The 19989-nt window shown below is 38.1% G+C and overlaps 1 protein-coding gene across 1 annotated transcript in view; it reads left to right on the plus strand.

The window, feature by feature from the left end:
- The window catches only part of LOC109105010 (coiled-coil domain-containing protein 13-like), a 14398-nt gene extending 6280 nt beyond the window's left edge, over positions 1-8118 (plus strand). Inside the window, 8 exon segments of the mRNA XM_042717741.1 lie at positions 449-612; positions 688-864; positions 1960-2166; positions 2248-2318; positions 3255-3395; positions 5344-5495; positions 5651-5756; positions 7545-8118. Coding sequence (XP_042573675.1) covers positions 449-612; positions 688-864; positions 1960-2166; positions 2248-2318; positions 3255-3395; positions 5344-5495; positions 5651-5756; positions 7545-7698 — 1172 coding nt within the window. The 3' untranslated portion in view covers positions 7699-8118.
- The last annotated feature ends 11871 nt before the right edge of the window (positions 8119-19989 follow it).

A 19989-nucleotide genomic window follows, 5' to 3' on the forward strand; every position in this document is an offset into this window, starting at 1 on the left:
TAATATTGCACAATTCTTGAAATTTTTCTTGCAGTTACAAAGAAATGCTGTTATATTTTGCAAAAGATACTGCAAAAGTATCTAAAGAGTCGTTATCCATTAATCACAAACTCATTGGACAGAATTAAAGTTAGCTTGAAACAACCATTCTATATGGAAGCTTGTTTCTGCTACAGGATAAAAAATATGAAAAGTTATTAAAAGATAATTGTAACTGTAAGTCTTTTTTTTTTCTTGCAAATGTCTGAATTGCGAGATATAAAATTCTGAGTTTATATCTCACAATTCTGAGAACTGTGACAAAAAGTCTGAATTGTAAGAACATTTTTATTTTTTGATTCCGTGGTGGAAACAGGCTTCCATGGTTTCACCAATTAGTAGAATCTGCTCTGCTGTATTCATAGTATTTATAGGTCACTTAATACTGTTAAACATTTTATACACTGAATACGTGACCTGGAACAGCAGCTGAGCCAGTCCTCTCACAGGAAGCAGTTGTGTGACCTCGGCCTGGATGAGGAGATCACGGGAACGGGAGGCCTACTGAAGACTCATGACAGAAACCTCAGCCACATCCGTCACATAGAGAGGGAGAGGAAGGAGACACTGGAGGTTGTCCCACGCTGATTAAACATCTTCATGGGTCCATTTATGTTATAGCATTTAAATAATGACGTGTCTTTGCAGAAGCTCACAGTTGATTATGAAGTTCTGCTTGAAGAGCACTCAGACACGAAGAAGAAACTGGAGGCCTCTAAATCCAGGAACAAAGTGTTGAGCACAGAAGTCAAAGCCCTGAAGAGCCAGATCAGCACTCTGCTGGATAAAGGCAAACACGACGATGAGCTGGTCGATGCCTTATTGGTAACAGATTCTTGAATTACTGTGTGACACCCCTATACAGAATGTGTAAATATATACACTCTTAAAAACAAAACTTGCAAAAGGGGGTTTTATTTTTGGATTTTCCGAAAGACCTTTCAGTGAACATTTCTTCCTTAGTGTGAAGAACATTTAAAATTCTAAAATCCAATTTTTAGAACCCAACACATATAAGCTGCTAAAAGACACCAAGGTTCAAGATTAAACAATTAGACAGTGATATATTAAAATACTCCAATGTTCAATTAATAGTTATTTATTAATAGTGTTGCAAAAAGGTGAAAAATTTCCCCAAAATTTCAGAAACATTTCAGGGATTTTTATAACATATCTGGAAATTTACTGGATATTTCTCACCCCTTTGCAACCCTATTTATTAATATTAACAATGTCATTAAAAATCATAATGAACAAATCTATTATGATCTTTTACCCTGTATATACAGTATTTAATACATAAATATAGATTTAAATAAATATTTTTGTATGAATAAATAACAATTTATAATCTAAATTATCTGATATGTACAGTATGAGCAGAATTTTGGTAACACTTTAGATTAAACAGCACATATTCACACTATTAGCTAAGAGTTTTTCCTCAGAAAACTACTAATTTGCTGCTTATTAGTAAGTAAGGTAGTTGTTATTGTAGTTATGTTTAGGTATCGGGTGGGTAAAGGGATCCAGAATATGGTCAGGCAGAACTAGGATTAAAATGTAAGTACTAATAAATAGCCTGTAATGCTAGCAATATACATCATGGCAATAAGTAATTAGTAAATAGTGAAAAGTGTTCCCTAATCTAAAGTATCACCGTGTTTTTTATGAAATCTAATGCAAGACATCAAACATTATTGTAAATAGTAATATACTGTAAATAGATATTCTTGTAAATAATAACAAACAAACAGGAATAGCAAACAGTATGTATGAACCAGAAAGAACATAAAATTCCAAATAGACGAATGACCTCTGACTCCCTCCTCCAACACAAGCAGGTGATATTGAATATTGATTTGGCAGGTGATATGAAATATTTGAGCAGGGCTGATCTCTGACTCGCTCCTCTGACAGAAGCAGCAGGCCAAGTGGCAGGCCATGCTCGGGCATCTAAGTCAGAACGGCTCCCAGCGTGAGGAGGCTCAGCAGGGCCTGGAGAGACATCTGCACAGCGAGGCCCAGCAGCACGCCTCGCTCATCCAGCAGCTCAGAGCCATGGTCTCAGAGAAGGAGAACAAGGTCAAAGAGCTGGAGCAGGAGATCCAGCAACTCGCCCTCATGGTATGACATGTCCCGATCACATCATCAGTGCTGTTTTCTTTCTTTCTCCTGCTTATGCATGTTTTGTGTTTTCTGGAGCAGTGTAAGAGTCAAACTAACATCAGACCTTCGAAATCACGACTTGAGAACAGCAGGGAGTCAAACTCTGCCAGGTATTATCATTCTTAGTCGACAACAAATAAACTGTGATTTTCTGGCTAAACATTTTGCTCACAGACACACACACTCCAGAGGTGTAAAGTATTTGCGTAAATGTGATTAATTACTGTACTTGAGTATCTTTTTGGATGCTCTGTAGTTTTTACTGAGTATCAGAGATTAGCAACTTTTACTCTCTACTTTACTGTATTTTGGAATGAGTATCTGAAGTCTTCACTACATTTGAAATGAGTGTTGCAGTTACAAGAGGCTCTCTTCACAAATCAGCTCTTTCTTGTTTTTGTTACATGTTCTCTGTGCCATGTCTTGGACTTTTATGTCACTTTCTGTCTCCTGTGGTGTTAGTTTGTAGTCTGTTTGTTAATTGGTTCCTCTTGATTAGTCTCCCCAGGTGTGTCTTGTTATGTTGTTAGGCTTGTTAGCCCCTTGTGTATATATGGCCCTAGTGTTTCTTTAGTTCCTTGTGGGTTGTTGAGTGTAATGATTATCAGTTTGCCCATCATTCTGGTCCTTGTTACCTGTGGTTTTTGGTGTATCGTTCGTACTAGTTTTAATGAAATACCGGCACATAGGTCCTTTCCTCTGCCACCAGCTTCTCCACAATGTAACAGTTTTTCACTTGCATGTCTCTTTGACTAGTGCATATTTGAGCCTACATTTATTGTAAGTAAAAAACATAAGTACTGTTTTAAATCAGATACTCTACGACTTTTACTCAAGTTGTTTTGGAATTGGTGACTTTGTATGTCCAATGTGTGACGTGTAGTGGAATAATTTTCACTGTAAGGTATCTGTACTTTTACTCAAGTATGATTTTCAGGTTCTCTTTACACCTCTGACACACACACACACTCACACTTCCTACAGTCTGCAGTATCTCCTGCTATCTAATACAGCAACGTGAGTGAAGGCAATGCATGTTATTTCAGAGATGCACAAGCAGCCTGTCCAGAGTGTGCTGTTAAAATCCCAGTGCTCCAGGCTCAGTGTGCTGAGTATAAGGCTCTTTATCAAGCTGCCAGTGTGGAGAGAGACAGACTGCTGGAGCTGACCAAAGTACAGCAAACCAGGTTGGACAGAATCAATGACTATGTTATGAGTAACATTCTTCAAAACATCTTCAGTAGGGTTCCATGGATGAAAGAACGTTACATATGTTTGAAAAGAGCATAGGTGTACGGTGTCCCTTTGAATGCTGTTAAAATCACCCACTGTTACCTAATACCACCTTATTCTGCTTAATAAAAGAATATTTCAAAAGCTTCAACAGTACCGATGTCAGGGATTCCCAAAATGATTTGTCAGCCAAACCCATGTAATGATTACTTGAAGTCCCTGTGTGGGATTTTACGTTAAAGGTTTAGTTCACCCAAAAATGAAAATGATCCCTTAAATTACTAAAGTCATCCTAGATGTATATGACTTTCGTCTTTCAGACGAATCAAGTCCAAGTTATATTAAAAATTGTCTATGATCTTTCAAGCTGTTTAATGGCACTCAGAGGGTGTTGCATGCATCAGTCCAAAATAAATTAAATAAAAAGCACCCATCCATAAAAACAAGAGTGTCTCACACACACGGCTCCAGGGGGTGAACAAAGACCCTCTGTAGCGAATTGATGCATTTTTGTAAGAAAATATCCATATTCAAAATGTAATAATCACTTTAATGTAGCTTGTGCTCACTGATGTAAACGGAAGCAGTTTTGGGCTGATGACGTATGGAGGTCAGCACTGCACATGCGCTGCTCAGAAGTGACACACGAGGGAGCGCATGGGAGAGATCAAAACAAAACAACGGTCACTGATTAGAAGTAAAAAAAAAGGATTTGTAAAGAAGAATGTCGGAGGATTTCGATATAAGCCAATAGTAGACTGGTTTTCCTTTGCTAAAGTAAGGAAACTTTGCTTCCTTTGCTCCTGTAAACAAACTTTGGTTTTCAGGACTCTCCAGCGCATGCGCAGCGCTGATCTCATACTTCATAAGTTCAGAGCTGCTTCTGTGTACAGCTGTTGGAACAAGCTACAATAGAATGATTATTACGTTTTGAATATGGATTTTTTTCTTACAAAAATGCATCGATTCGCTACAGGAGGACTTTGTTCACCCCTGGAGCTGTGTGAGACACTTTTTATTATTGATGGGCGCTTTTTATTTCACTTCTTTTGGACTGAAGCACTGCAACACCCGCTGAGTGCCATTTAAAAGCTTGAAAGATCAAAGACCATTTTTAATATGACTCTGACTGGATTCGTCTGAAATAAGAAAGTCATATACACCTAGGATGACTTGAGGGTGAGTAATTTATGGGCCAATTTTCATTTTTGGGTGAACTAACCCTTTAATACTTCGCATTTTCACTGTTCTCTGATGATGGATAATGGTCACAGGACATTCCTAACTATATAAATATGAAAAGACAATCTAGATAATGTTTTATTTTGACTTTGTAGCTTGTCTATAATAATTATTATTATTGAATAATAATAATAATAACAATAAATATAATTATTATTAATTCTTCACATTCAAATTTTCAAATCCTCTAGCTTTTAACTTTGTAAATCCTTAAGCTTTTATTTTGGCAAGATACAGGTGAAATGCTGTAAATTTTGTTTTCAAAAAACAAAAACGTTACAAGAAATGAAAATGAAGTAAACCTAGCATACGTTGCATTCCCATATGTACTTTAAACTGCATTTTATTCACTGCATTTACTGTGAACTGAAACGCTGAAAACACACCGCATCACAAGCTGCTCCCGCTTCACTCTGCATTATTTAATTAAATCACAGGATTTGATTTGATAATTGCAGCAAGCGATATCGTAATTATCGTGCCGCCCCTTGTTTTTATTTTAATCTTACAGTCAATGTTATGAATTACTAGCTTTTCATCAACTCACAACCCCCTGCAGTTCCCTCACTTTTTCATCATTTGGGAAACTATGGCATATGGACTAAGCAATGGCAATGGGTTTTTCAAGGGAATGGCTGTTTGTCTTAATTTATGCTACAGTGAAGAAGAGGCGAAGCACCAGTGTGCAGAAGCTGAGCAGAAACTCCGACTGGAATGGCAGCGTTCAGTCTCACTGGAGCAGCAGCTGGAGAAAGCCAAACTGGACTTAAGGAAAGAAGCGAGTCTGCAAACGTCTAATAGGAGTAGAACAGGTTCTGTATGACCTCATGTAGACTGAATTTGAATGATATTTCTCATAGTTGGAGTCTCACTGAAAAATCCATTGTAAAATCCAAGGTTCATTGAATATTTGATCAAAAAGCAATCTCGAACTGAAATCCTTTGGATTTTTCTTGGCCTGATGTAGGAAGCTCAGGCAGCACTCTGAGTCTCCCTGACAAACAGGAGGGTTCGTCTCCCAGAAGCCCCTCTGATGTCACCCGTGATGCTCAACTTGGTGAACTCAAAGCACGGTACGACTTTTTGTTCCTAAACTTAGTATTCACATGCAAACTCATTTTAGTACTAAAAGATATTTCAGCAACTGTCAAATAAGCTGGTTTTCCACCACTGAGCCAAAGCTCTAAGAACGGTAAGGAATGGTTACAGTTATTTCCACCTGAGCTTGTTTCAGCACTGCATGTTTACAAACCATTCTCAGCCCGGATTTTCATACTGGAGAACCGTGCTGGTAGAACGAGTATATTCATGTCGCCGCTCAGGATTGGTCACTTGTTCATTTCCTGGCAACTAGTTTCCAACTGTAGCCTGGTCAAGCGTGCTATTCGAGCAACGCAAACATAATATCTTATCATCCTCTATAAAGCAGTGACCATTTACATCTCATACTGTACCATCTGTAAACATTTGCATTACCAAGGCAATGTCTGACGCATTTGTATAAGCAGCTCTATTATCTTTTAATGGAACAGTTAAGCAATGAATAAGGTTTTGCCTGAAAGTGGAAAAGTGGATATAAAGTACACATGTCCAGTATCTAGATCACTAAATTACTCATTTTGTTCACAGTATTTTGCCCTGATTGTGAGAGAAAATCTGCAGAATTTAAAATACAAAGTTATTTAGTTCTGAAGTGAAATTTATATAGGAATCCATGAGATCTGGAAATTTAAGTGAGGGTAAAAGACTATCCCATGCAAATTTTGCAGTGGGTTCAATTTGGTCACACGTGTTCAAGGTCAAACTTCGATTTGCAGTGTTGACCTACAAAAAAACTGTTTGCTTTGAAAATGGCTTCTGTGTGAGTCGTGCTTCATAAATCACAACACTGTTGACAATATACAATATATCATAGACCTTTTGCACGTGAAATGCTTTTGAAATTTCGTTAATGTGATGGCACCTTCCCGCTGCTAGCAAAACCTTGCAGCTTTACGCTACAGATTTACTGGATACGTTTTTACTGGCCTTTATTTATTGAAACTGCCTTTATGTTGAAGTTAAATGACAGTGACGGTTGGCAGTTCAGTATGTACCTAGGTTTTGAAGTCAAACATAAAAATAAATGCATTGTGAAATTAAAACAGCACACGCATTTGACGAGTGGCTTTTAAAACTGTAGGCTTAGCTTGAAGCGCTTAATATAAAGCATGTCTCGAGTGATTAGGAGAACTTGGATCATGCACTTTTCCTGCAGCAGCTCTCTCTGTACACCCTCAACTTAGAACATGAGGACACTTAAAACATGATAGCACTTACTAGCAACACTGGGTATCATTCATTGCTGTAGAATAAATACAGTGTCCTGTCATGAAACTCTAGATGGCGCAGTCTGATATAATCACATCATTAACATGGCACAGCTGATTGTTTCCTTTTTGCATCAGCACCCAATGAGCTCACTGCTCATTCAAATACTCGGCTAGTGGTTACTGTAGCAGTTGCAGAAACCCTCCACCTCCCCCAGCTCCGCCTATATAGATCTGCTACAGAGTCCTCCACCTCCCCCAGCTCCGCCTATATAGATCTGCTACAGAGTAATTTGTTTTTTTATATTTGTGGGTGATTTATTTTGTTGTTTTTTTTGTGGTATAAATTATCTGTACTTGCTCTTTCACTGTAGCAGCAGCAGCGTTGTAGATCTATTCCGGCAAGGCCAAACACATTAACAATGCCATGTACATTACCATGCTAAACAAGTTAAAAGCATTATACATAATATGAGCAATTGTAATAGTGATGCTCTCTCAAAACTGCTTGCTTCAGACCAGTAACTAAATGCATTTTTTTTGTCCTTACAGGTTGGCACTGCAACTAGAAGAAAATGAATCCTTGAGAACCGCTCTAAAGAACGCCTTGAAGGAAAAGAAAGAAGGCTTGCATTACAAGGACATGCTGGCCCAAGCAAAACAGGAATTCCAGCAGGCCCACAGAAAGCATGAGCAGGGGACTTAGACTGGACTGATGAAGGGTCTTTGCTAGCAAACACAGATCCCCGAAGGACAACACTGGCATTAAGGGGACGGTCGCTCTGTATGTTGCCATGTTTGCTGTTGACAACACACACACACGCATGCACATACAAAACAGATGACTTGTTTCATGAGTCTGATCAGCATTGTGAAGACATGAGATATGAATGAGATATGTTCCTCCTCTTTGCTGGAGGAACAGTTGTGACAAGAATAGCATAATAATGAGATCCTGTTTGTTTATTAACGTAGGAAGATTTTAAGAAATTATCAAGGTAAACCAAGTGTTTTTTTTTCTTTCTCTTTTTGGCACTCTAAAGTGGAAACAAACTTTCCTGCCTTCTTTTCTGACGCACATTGCTCATTAATATTTGATTTGTGTGTCGTGGTGTGAAACCAGAAATGAAAAAGCAAGACCAAAATAAGCTCGGCAGAATGTGCACCGTGCCCCTGCTCAAGTGATACGTGTGCGACGACTTGACCCTTCGCTTACCGTGTCTCTCCTCTTGTTTACATTTAGCGTATCAGCCGGCGGCATTCATGCTGCCATACATGAGTTTATTCTCTTTCCTATGTGGCCGGAGGGGGGTTTGAGACCTCCCCTCCCAACGCTGCTCCACCACGCTTAATTTTAAACCTGTGGCTGAAGCAGTGTGCTCCTCTTGAAACAGCGCACTATTTCATCTTCCCAGAAGCCTGAGGGACACTGGCAAGCCCAAGGCTGTTACGAGTGCAAGCACCACAAGACCAAAATATCATCCAGGATTGGAAATGAAGCCTTATTTACAGTGAAGAAATAAAAAGAACTTGTGTTTGAAATGAGATTGTAGATAACAGATGTTCAACAGGCAAAGGGATATTTGACACAGCTTAATTGCAGTCGTTAAGGCTGGCGTGGCGCATTAAAGGGGCAGTTCACCAAAAATTATAAATTCCTGTCAAAACTTACCTTGTTAAAAAAAGAAAGTAAAAGCACACTTTATAGAGTGTACTTAATATGGGAATAATATATTTTAAAAGAATATACTTGAGTGCAAGCTGAATGTTTTTGACATTTAATTGACATTTAATTGACATTTAATTGATTATTGAAACTATTGATTATAGTTTATATTTATATTTAATGTAGTTAGTTGAAATTAAGAGTGTTTTTGACCTTTGGGACGTAATCTTAATCTTTATATGTAATTGCATACTTCTGTTGTCTTAGAAATATGGTTAATTGTATTGTCAATGTACTGACCATCATTTAGGGCAAATATATTTAATGTAATTTCTATTGTGAAACTTGTTATATCTTGCATTTAATATATTTGTAAATTACACATTTGTAATGATTAAGTACATTTCAAATATAAAATATATAAATGTAAAAATATAATGTAAATTAACTTAAAATGTAATTGCAATGTAATATCGAATAACACTATATTTAAAGTTATGCTTTAGTATGTTAGTCAACACCAAAATAAGTCTACTTCTTTAAAGCACATCAAACCAATACTAAAACGAATTAAAACATAAGTACAACTTTTAATTTTACATTATTACAAAAGTGCACTTATTAAAATGTCTTGTGTAATTTCTGCAAGTATGGTTAAAAAAAAAAAAAAAAAAAAAACTTTTAAGATTTGAAGTACACTACCAGTGCAGATCAAATACAATTAAGGGAAGCTCTTTTTCACAAGGGCACCTTACTGTACCCTTTCCAGACCCATAAGACTTCTCTTCATCTATCTTCATCTAACTTTGTAAAAGTAATCAAAATGAATTCAAGTCTTCTGAAGAGATATAATCCCTTTATATGATGAACGGATTTAATTTATAGGCTTTTGATCATTTATTGATTAATTTAACTCTGATCAACACATACATAGAGCTCATCAAACATGGTAAACAAGGAAGCTCAGCTGTGCTTGCTTGATGCACAAGATGATTTAATCTTGTTTTTGATGTGTGAAAGTTCTGGTTGCAGGGACTCTGAATGAATGGATAAACATAAATGTTGAAAGAATTTTACAAATATCTTACTTTGTGTTCTGAAGATGAACGAAGTCTTATGGGTTTGAAACAACATGAGCATGAGTAAACGATGACAGATATGTCATTTTTGGATAAACTAACCGTTTTAATATCGCAAGAGATCGCAATGCGGACATTTGTTTCTCGCGTGACCACTCAGTTTGTTAGCAAATGTATCGTTGGCATGCTGCCCATGACAATATTCATTTTTCAATATTCATTTTTTTCAATAATATTAAAAAAAAGCTGGTTAGAAATGCATTAGTATCAGCATGGACATTGACATGCCTGAAGATTTAAAGTCCGCTGCAACTGTAAAACCTCCACGATCAGCAGTTTTCTGCATCTGGCAAAAGCCATTTTGTGGTAATGCCACAAGAATGTCTTCAATCAGTAACATTTCTATAGGCCTGCATGTTTTTGCATTTACAAAATTACAATGTTTTAAACATAAAAGCTCTGTTCCAGAACTAGTGAGCTGTTGAGATGACATTTTTAAGGCATCATAGTGCCCAAATGGTTGTATTTTCTGCTTTGCTTGCACAAAGTCAACAAGATCTCAGGGTGTCGCTACAATAACAGACTGCCATGCTATAACAAACCTATTGGTATTTTCATGTTTTTACTGTATTCCTGGAATGGTGAAATACAACTTGACCTCTGAAATCCAAGCAAGCATTTATCATTGACATCAAGTTATATCAGGCCTATAATGTAGGGTCATGCTACTCTTTATATGCATGGCTAAAAAAAAAACAAACAAAAAAAAAACAAATCCCCTTGTTTTCTGTATATGACTGAGACCTGATAAACCAAGAAAACTGAGTGGGACGACTTTCTATTGACATGTAGAAAGCCATGTATTTGTTTGCCAACACCAGAGTTTAGTTTTATCAGATGGAGCCCTTTAAATAAAATGTAATGTACCTTTATTTATTTATTTGATTGTTTTTTTTTTATTTTTTTTTCTTCCTGTTTTTAGGGGATTTCATTGTACTAAATTTATATTTATTGAGAGAGTTATGATCCAGTTTTATTACATTTAAAGCCACTTTTTGAGGCCTAGACTTGAAAATGAAATCTCAAATTTCTTAACTTAACAACTGTTGTAAATAATTTTGTAAATTCAATTCAGAGTCATTTTTTTTTTTAAAGAAGGCACCTGAAATGGACACACACACACCACACACACACCACACACACACCACACACACACGCCGTTTATGTTTATTTTTATGATGGCACAAGATGAACAAAATATTTTTTTTTTAAAAATTTCATATGAAATAATATTTTCCAAAACATTACTTTCAAAAATGTGTGAAAAGAAAAACAGCCATGAATCTAAACAAGTCATATTTCCAAATTTGAGGTTGAAATTTTACTTTCAGTAAGATTTTGTTTCCACTTGTGGAACCATGTAATTATTTCTAATCATGGTTTTTGTGTTTGTGTGTGTACACATAAGTGGCCCAAAAACATTTACCATGAAGTAAAAAAAAATAGAATCAAAACAATAATTTTTTTTTTTTCAAAACATGACCTAATTTTTTTTTTTTTTTTTTTAAGGATATGTTTTATACTATTAATATTATGAATAAATAATAATTTAAAAATAATTTACTCCACTACATGACAATTTTAGGTGCACAATGATTTCAGTACTCATTTCAAAACACTTTGGTACAGTACAAAACATAAGAAGCAGTGAAGAGCATTAGGGAAACCCTCACTTTTGAAATATGTGGCTTTAAACCGCCCAAACAGATTGGCATTGTGTGGCAGGACCCCAGTAGCCTTGAAAGGTTCAGATTTATTCCCAAATACCCGCAATAACCCACCGGAGCCAAATGCATACTTGTGTCAACAGCGTGTACGTAAACAGACTCACCTATTGTCATTCCCCCTTTGAATGGGCCCTTTCTCTGCGCCGCTCCTCCAAGGTATTCCCTCGTTCCGGACCAATGCTTCCTCACACACCATTGACTACATCCAGGAACTTGGGTAAATAAGTCCCCGCTGTGCAGGCAGAGGTTAAAGTGGGACTGTGCAGTTTGACGGGTGTTGGAAAGAGGTGAGAGCCAAATCACGGCCGTGTGAAGTACATGCATTCATTTCACAAACCGTGATTATGAAAAGACCATCAAACTTTAGCATGTTGGTTAACTGAAGTGTATCGGGGTCACATTTTACATGACAGTTTCCAGGCTACAATTGTGCAATTACCAGAAAACATGAAATCCAGTATGCAATCGGTTAATTAATTAGCTTGGAATTAAACATTGATTGAATGCTGGTACACATTACTGCAGTCAGTAATTGTAAGTCACATGCACAGTGTTTTACGGTATGGACACTGTTTAATCAAGTGCGGGGAAACAAAAACAAACTAAAAACCTGGGCATAAATCAAGCACTAGTTTTTGATCTGTTATTTTGTCTAGAATTGAACAGGTTACTGAACCTAAAAAAAAAAATTTGCATGTGTGCAACACCAATTACTTTTATCGTCGGCTTTTATGGCTCATATAGTATGATGTATGTGAGAAAATGGAGGGAGAAAAACACGCGATGGTTATTATTCAGATTGAATTGTAATTGTAAGCTGTAATATACTGTAAAACATCAGTGAGATCTTATATAACAGTAAACTAACATAAAATGCTATAAACGATCAGTCACTGTCTTCCAATAATGTCTTAAGTGAGATCAAACGTATAATTTAAATGCTCGACGATTTTATGATCAAAACCATAATACAAATGCCATACAATGATGGACTATTGAGAAAAATGAAACAAATAAACGATCCTACAAAGCCTGATGATCATATTTGAGAGATCACATTTGAGATATTTTGTTTTTCTAAAAAATAATCTATGGATATTTAAATCAAAAGTAAAGTTACTTCAAGTGTTATATAATAACAGTACTAACAATAGGCTAAATATTACTTTTTATTTTTTTATTTTTATTTTTTTAAAGATGTTTACAGCTAAAAAGACACGTGGCCGCATGATCGGGGAGAAGGTCTTTTACTAATTGCTAAAAAGATATCACAACTAAACAGTCAGACGTCCAGAAAGCATGTAGCTTTTTTTTGTGCAACATGTTTTTTTCAGCAAAGTTTTGGTCCTGTTGCAGGCCTTGGATGTGCAGCCATGATAGAGTCAGCTGACGTATCGGGTTAATAGTAACCTTGTTTGTCATTTTTAACGACTGAATATCAGTTATGCAGATCAGATGCTGTTCGTTCCTTTCTGATTGATTCTAGTGATCCAGGTTTGACCAAAAATGTGCTAATATCACTTTTTCATTTGAATAGGTGCTGCAACCATTGTTTTTACCAAACCCGCCAGAGATGCAGTGTATATCAAACTGAGAGAAGACGAAGAAACGCCTGAATCTTTCCAGTCTCTCACCGGATCCCGTAAGTAGGATCAAAAAATAAATGATGATGCTTGCATTAGCAGAGAGACTAATGGGTAAGAGCTTGCATAAATGACATCCCTCCGCGCATGCATTCGTCGGGCTGTGTCATTACTCATTAGTCAGGAGTCAATTGCATGAGATTATGAAAAACCACTAAATACCACCGTGTTACCGCAAAACAAATTTACTAGTAGGCTACACTTGTAAGGGTCCGATAAAGCAGAAATGTTATTTTACGACCTGACCGGAAAATCGTGTGAAAGTAGCACAATAGACTGCCGGCGTGGTGTTTGAGGAAGCTGGGCGTTCAGACGGGCACACGCAAGGCTGTGATTGGGGCTCTCGTCAGAAATGTGCGCACCACAAGCGCGGCCCTCAAGTATCGTACGGTTTGGCAGCGTGTTTTATGAGTGGGCACTTCTGGGTGGCAGCTCCATGCACTGAGCTTTAATGCAGATATGACGTTTTCCCCCCCCACAATCCCACGGGTAGTAGAGCTTTGCTTTCTTTTACTTAATTACTTATATGAAAACACTGAAAGAAAAGGGTCATTTTTCCCTATTACTACTAGGCAATTTATAAGAAACGGTGGGAAAGGGAGCCCCCCCTATGTTTTTTGGATAAGCACAAAGCATTCTTGGATTTTCCATGCGTCTGTCCTCCGTCAAAGCTCGTTGCCCATCACTTTTTCAAAAAAAAAACAAGTTGATTTTTTCCATGAAAACACATTATCTCAAGAATTGCTCTCTGTTTGGGTTTTTTTTTTTCCAAGCCGACTATGAATCTGAAAGTGGACTTGAGGACACTGGATTGTAACATACAGCAAAAAGATCCACAGAAACTGATGGATTAATACGGACGAGAACGACTGCCAGGAGCAGTGTAGCTAATAAAGCACCAACCTAACGACACGGATGGCTTCATGTGTCGTAATCCAGGAATCAAATTCGACTGTGAATTTTAGTTAGTAAGCACCTCTGGGTTGGCTGGGTCTGTAGCAATCACGAGTCCATCATTTCACAAGTGCAGCGGTGTGTAGATCACTGCTTTCCCTCATCTGCCAAGACTAGCTGTGCACCAATTAGTGACGACACTAGAATACCTTTCACGTGGCAAGAGTGGGACGTCTTTAACTAGGTTATGCTAATTTCGTTAAATTTATCAGGACGACCAAGTAGAAAAAAACCATGAAAGGTGCCGATTTAAAAAGAGGGCAGGGTTGTAGGAATTAGCCCCCTTAAACCACAGTTACACACACATAACCCCATGCAGAATCTGCTCTAATTCGTACTAAATGAGACGATCCTACAAATAGACTGTGTTAACTTGTACTGTCTGGAGAAACTCAAAGAATCGAAAAATTAAGTTGGAGCATAGCGCCATTGGTTCCGATGGCACATACTTCCGAGATCAACTCCAGAGCACCGCTCCAGTGATTCCAGAGGTGGCTGGGTCCGATTCAGCTCCTCTTAAGGTGGTTGGAACCCAATTTTGAACACTCTGGTGCTATTGGAACAGTCAAAGAGGCTGTTAGTGAGTCCTCATGCATCTCTAGTAATGGAAGAAGGAGGTCGTGCTGGGGGGGAATCATTGTCTGTTTGAGCCAAGGGACATGGAGATCTTGTCTGTCACCGTCAGCGGGAGGCCTGCCCTGTTCGGCCATAAAGGCGTTTACTAACATCTCTGTACTCTCTGTTATGTGCTGTCTGATCAACTTTGTGGTCACCTGACCTCGTCCGCTCCACGTGGAGGAAATCTGGGGGGGCGCCCACATTGGGGGGGGGGGGGGGGCCGAGCAATTTGGTGGTCTCCTGCCCCCCCATATCAGCTCCACTCCATCTGCCTACCCTGTGGTTGTCTTCTGCTTGTATTCTGTCATATTTATACCACAGAATAATTACAACAAGATACAGCATGTCCAGGGGGTAGTTGCCAGTTACATGGCTATTAAGAAATCTTAAACAATATTTATAAAATATATATTAATTATATAATAAATCTTATATAATAGTATATAATATATAAAAAGTAAGCTGTGTAGTGCCGAGCATTTCTGTGCTGTCGGTGGTGTGCACGTACTCCCCATTTTCAGTGGTGTTGTAACGAGATGCTTCCAAGGTCTAGATTGGGTTTGTGATTTGCACATAACGAAAGGATTTAACACAAGGCAGTCTAAAAGTGGCATTAAAAAAATTTTGTTAAGGGGGTTTAGTTAAATCTGGCCCTATGTCTTGATAGAGCTACTTACCAGTCGCAGTATCATGCATATCCAGCATGTTTGTAGATCTGAAACCGAAATGCCTCCAAAGTGCAATCAGATGTTTGAGTGTGCACGGATCCACCACTTCAGAAAACTGGGCGACTTTGGCCATATCTTTTCCCCCATACATTCTTTGTCAAACATTTATAGTCACATTCTATGTTTAGTGTAGGATAGTGCAGGGCTGACCAAACGATGTTGATTAGTAAATGGACCAAGGAAACTCTTTACGTCCCACAACCTTTCACTCTGTGATGTCCGGCTGGTTCATTTTCATTTCGTTTTTAATTAGAGTTGGGGCAAAACCGCAGCACAGGGGCCCGCCAGGACCAGGTTGAACACCCCGCCTTAAACCAACAAGCTTCATTCAGACTGACTATAGGAGAGTTAGACACTCAGCCATTGTTAAATGAACTTTGTCAAAAAGCCAACTTTGTTAGGGTTGTTTGGCCGGCTAATACTACCGACTACAGTCCTGTTCCTTGAAATATGTGCTTATCATCAGTCTAAAAAGCAGCAGCATTCTGTTGAAGCCGAATCACACACGATGATTATTTTAATCTGACAGATGATAGAATCAGTTAATCAGAAGGAGCGCAAGCCATTCATAGGCCTAGGTATGAATTCCATCCCACCCCTCTTTTTCATAAAAAGCATTGGGTAGGTGGGGGTTATTAGCACCCAGCACGTAATCCTCAGATTAGCTTAGCCTTAGCCCCTTGACAATTTGGCTGTTGTTATATTCATATATACTTCGTTCTCTTCACAGCTCTCCGATAAGGAAGTGGTGATAAAACCTTTTTCGTTATCAAGACTTTGCGGTAATGTATTATAGGCTGTTACCATATCCTGCTGTCATGAGTTATTCTTACCACATTTCTCCTCGGGAGCATCATGATCAAGGTATAAGAAGTACAACAGGCCAGAAAGAAATGTCAGGATCCCTTTGTAAGACGGATGTAAAATACTAAAGTTACGAAATAATTTGAATAGCAGAATTCTCTAGCCGTCAAATCAAATACATCTCTGACATGACTTCCGAGGCAGAAAGAAGTACTTGCAGCCTGGAATCAGATATGGAAGGGTTCTTTTAATAGACACTACAAAATTTGTGCGGTGGATGACTACAATGTTGTCTTTTTGTTCTATTTTACATACTATGTCAGGGTGTTTCTTGTGTGGGCTATCTCTTTTACTGGCCACAGTCCAACAACTGTTGTACCACCCCTCCATTATAAATAAAACGTTACAGCCTCAGGCGAATTTCTTTTTAACCAGTTAGTAGTGATGTAATATGTTAGTATGTTAACCGAATGGTTCGTAAGTGCCACACAAAGATAACAAGACCATATTTCAGAATAACCAGAACTCCTTCAGTTGGATTACCTTGGAATAGACATAGTTTGTGAGAAGTTATGTTTTGACAGCCACCCTGCTAATATTATAAATGGAATAGTTGATCACAACGCGTCTGGTGCTATTCTCTGGTCGTGGGCTCGTGTTTTTAGGAAATTCAGAGCCGCTGCTTTTCTGTGGAATTTCACTCTGTGACTTGATTCGCTACAATCAACACTCTCAGCACACTTGCAAGATTTTTACAGGTGTAACTGCGAAATCACTCTCGTCTGGAGCGCTACTCGTCGTCTACAGGGGTACCGTTTTGTCTGTTCTCCTCTTTCCGGGTTGAACGGCTGCTCTCTCCCACACACACCACACACGCACACGACACACCACACACCCAACATCCCGGCCACGATCCCACCAAAACCACACCACACACCCACCACACACACAATCCAACTCACGGAGCTGTGCGTATCGACAGCCACACACAACCCACCACACAACACGAAACACGTGTCTCTGAAGTCATCTTGTATTGCTTGTTCCCGATCGGACAGCTTCCCTCTCTACTTTTGCGATTCCATTTTTATTACTGGCTTCTTTGTGGTAAATCGTTGTGTATAAGTGGAAAAAAATTGTAAAAATATGGTTGTACTGTACCGATTAGCAACGCAGAAAGAAAATTACAATAATGAGTAATATCCAGTGCTGTAACATTGTACCAGTGATTTAGGCATTGGGCGGTAAAATATGGCCAGGCTTCTAATAGAAACATGAAGTATGAATCAAGTTCACAATGACCTCATCGACACTTTGAAGATTGTAAACTAAATCACTAATGTTTTTTCCGTTTCTTTTCTGTGTGGTTCAAGAGGCTCTGTGTACATAAAAAGATGAATTCAGTTGAGCACTGTCACTGACCACTCACGTGGCTTTTACTTTCTGTCAGACAGGAAGATTTCTGAGTGATACAGGTTGTGTTTTTTAAGTTATATACTAAGCAATAAACCAAGCCTATTTTGATTTACAGGGTGGCATAAACGCTTAACTTTCTTGAATCTTGTGCGGTCGTGGATTTGTGTTCGGGCCTTTTCTCAAGAGCTGACGTGCATGACTTGCCGGTAAACATAACTAAGCATTTCACTCTATATTTTTTGTGTGTGTGTGTTAAATGCACAGAACACAATTTCAAATTGAGCCACATCTATGGTTTAAATTTTACAGCTTCATCCTATCCAATACCTGCATATTTCCATATCGAAGAAACGTGTTCAACATGATTCGCATATTTAAAATGTTTAAGCAAGCACTGCTTTGATTATGTTTATCTACAGTCCTAGTTTCCGGTTTCTCTTTTTTAAATGATGAATACTGACTCCTGCTGCCACCTGCTGTGAAAGCTAATTTCCTCTCATGCAGAGTGCAGGAGGAAACGTGCTACTTGGCCGGTGGCTGTAGTCGGTGCAGTGAGATACAGTCCGTGGTCGGCTTGTGTGTGTTCACACGGCCTTTATTCCTGAGTCAGGCAGGCTTGCAGAACTACCTTACACAACTGCTCATTACTGCTCAGGTGCTTCTCTGAGCTTCTCCTGTGTGTACATTCTAAACAAAGCACGAGTGGAAAAATAAAAATGGAATGTTTTTTGCAATGGTGTTGTAATGTATCATTGCAGTTCGGAAATTTAAATGATTAATACTATATTGATTTAAAAAGTAACATACAAACTAAAACCGACCTGATAGTTTAAAAATCCCACCCTTTCATGAAGCAAGATACAGTATGGATGCAAACAACAAATACATTATCAGTGTACAAAAGCATCACTATAAAAGTGTTTTGAGTTCAGAACATAATATTTCCATAGTCAAAAAAACTACAAAATAAATCAAAAATATTTATTTTATTTTTTAAATATATACAAAAAATACAAAAATGGGCACCATTTTCTCATAAGTTGCTAAAATTCGTTTCAAAACATTTAATTATATTATGTAAATAATTTTCTGCCAATATATTTTTGTTGATATTTTAAAAAAAATATATATTTAGAAATAACATGTATACATATACATTACACACACCACACACACACCACACATAGATATATTATTTATCATCAAATCAGTGTTTTAATCACATTTAAATTTTGTATTTTATTTATTATTTATTTTTTGCCACTAGGAATACCTTTTTAATTATGGTAAATTAAGTTTGAGACTAGAAAAATTATTAACTACAAGAATGTCTATATATGTTTGGTTAAAAACATCTTATATAAATCCTGAAAAATACATGTTCTTGGATTTTTTACTGTTTTCTCACTGATATATTTTAAAAAATAATATAGGCTTGCATCATATTTTGGCCAGAAAAAATGTATTTTTTGCTTACATGTAGTGTGCAGGAAGCCATGGACTAAATATAATCCCTAGGGCATTTTCCATCTACTAGAGTTCCTTTTCAGCTCTGGGAAACTACACCCCCCCCCCCCTGAATTGTATGTATAGGCAGTTTTTGCAAAAAAAAGGTCAATGAAGAGGCATGATTTTCCAATGAACCTGTTGAGAAAAAAAAATAAGTCAACAGTTCCATTAAAATTTTGCTGTGAGTAAATTGTCCTTAATCTCAGTGGACAACGTACTCGTCTGATTACTCTTTCCGTGTAAACTCCACTTCCCCAAGACTCTTGTAACTCTCCGTGCACCAGCCAAGAGGGCTGTAAATGACACGGGGCATTAATTAATTAATGGCCCACTAGCAGAGGGCTGGCTCTTTGGGCCGGGCTCATGCAGCGAGCGTAGTGTCTCTTTTGGAGGCATTAGGGACCGCAAGAGATCAGAGCAGAGTCATGTAGGGGAGCTGGTTGCTGTTTCACGCGAACCTACTACAGTCACCTGCATCAGTGTGGTACTGCGCAGTTTTCTGGGCCAGAAGAAGCAGCAGGGGGAGGGATGAGACTGGGGAGAAGAAGAGAAAAATGGCCGATGGAGGGGCCTAGGTATCAACCGCCTACCCTCGTCCATTGCTGATGAGCGTGACCAGCGGTGTGATCTACACCACGTCTTCAAACGCCGCTGCACAGATACAGACCCCGAGGCAGACAAGAAGACAATACTTTGGCTCAGAAATAAATGTAAATCGAAAGGCACATCAAGAGAACACATATAGATTTATGTTCAATCCCCACAGATCGCTAATCAGTGCAGTGAAGAAGGC

This window comes from Cyprinus carpio, chromosome B2 (genome assembly GCF_018340385.1).
Source record: "Cyprinus carpio isolate SPL01 chromosome B2, ASM1834038v1, whole genome shotgun sequence".
In the NCBI taxonomy this organism is placed as follows: domain Eukaryota; kingdom Metazoa; phylum Chordata; class Actinopteri; order Cypriniformes; family Cyprinidae; genus Cyprinus; species Cyprinus carpio.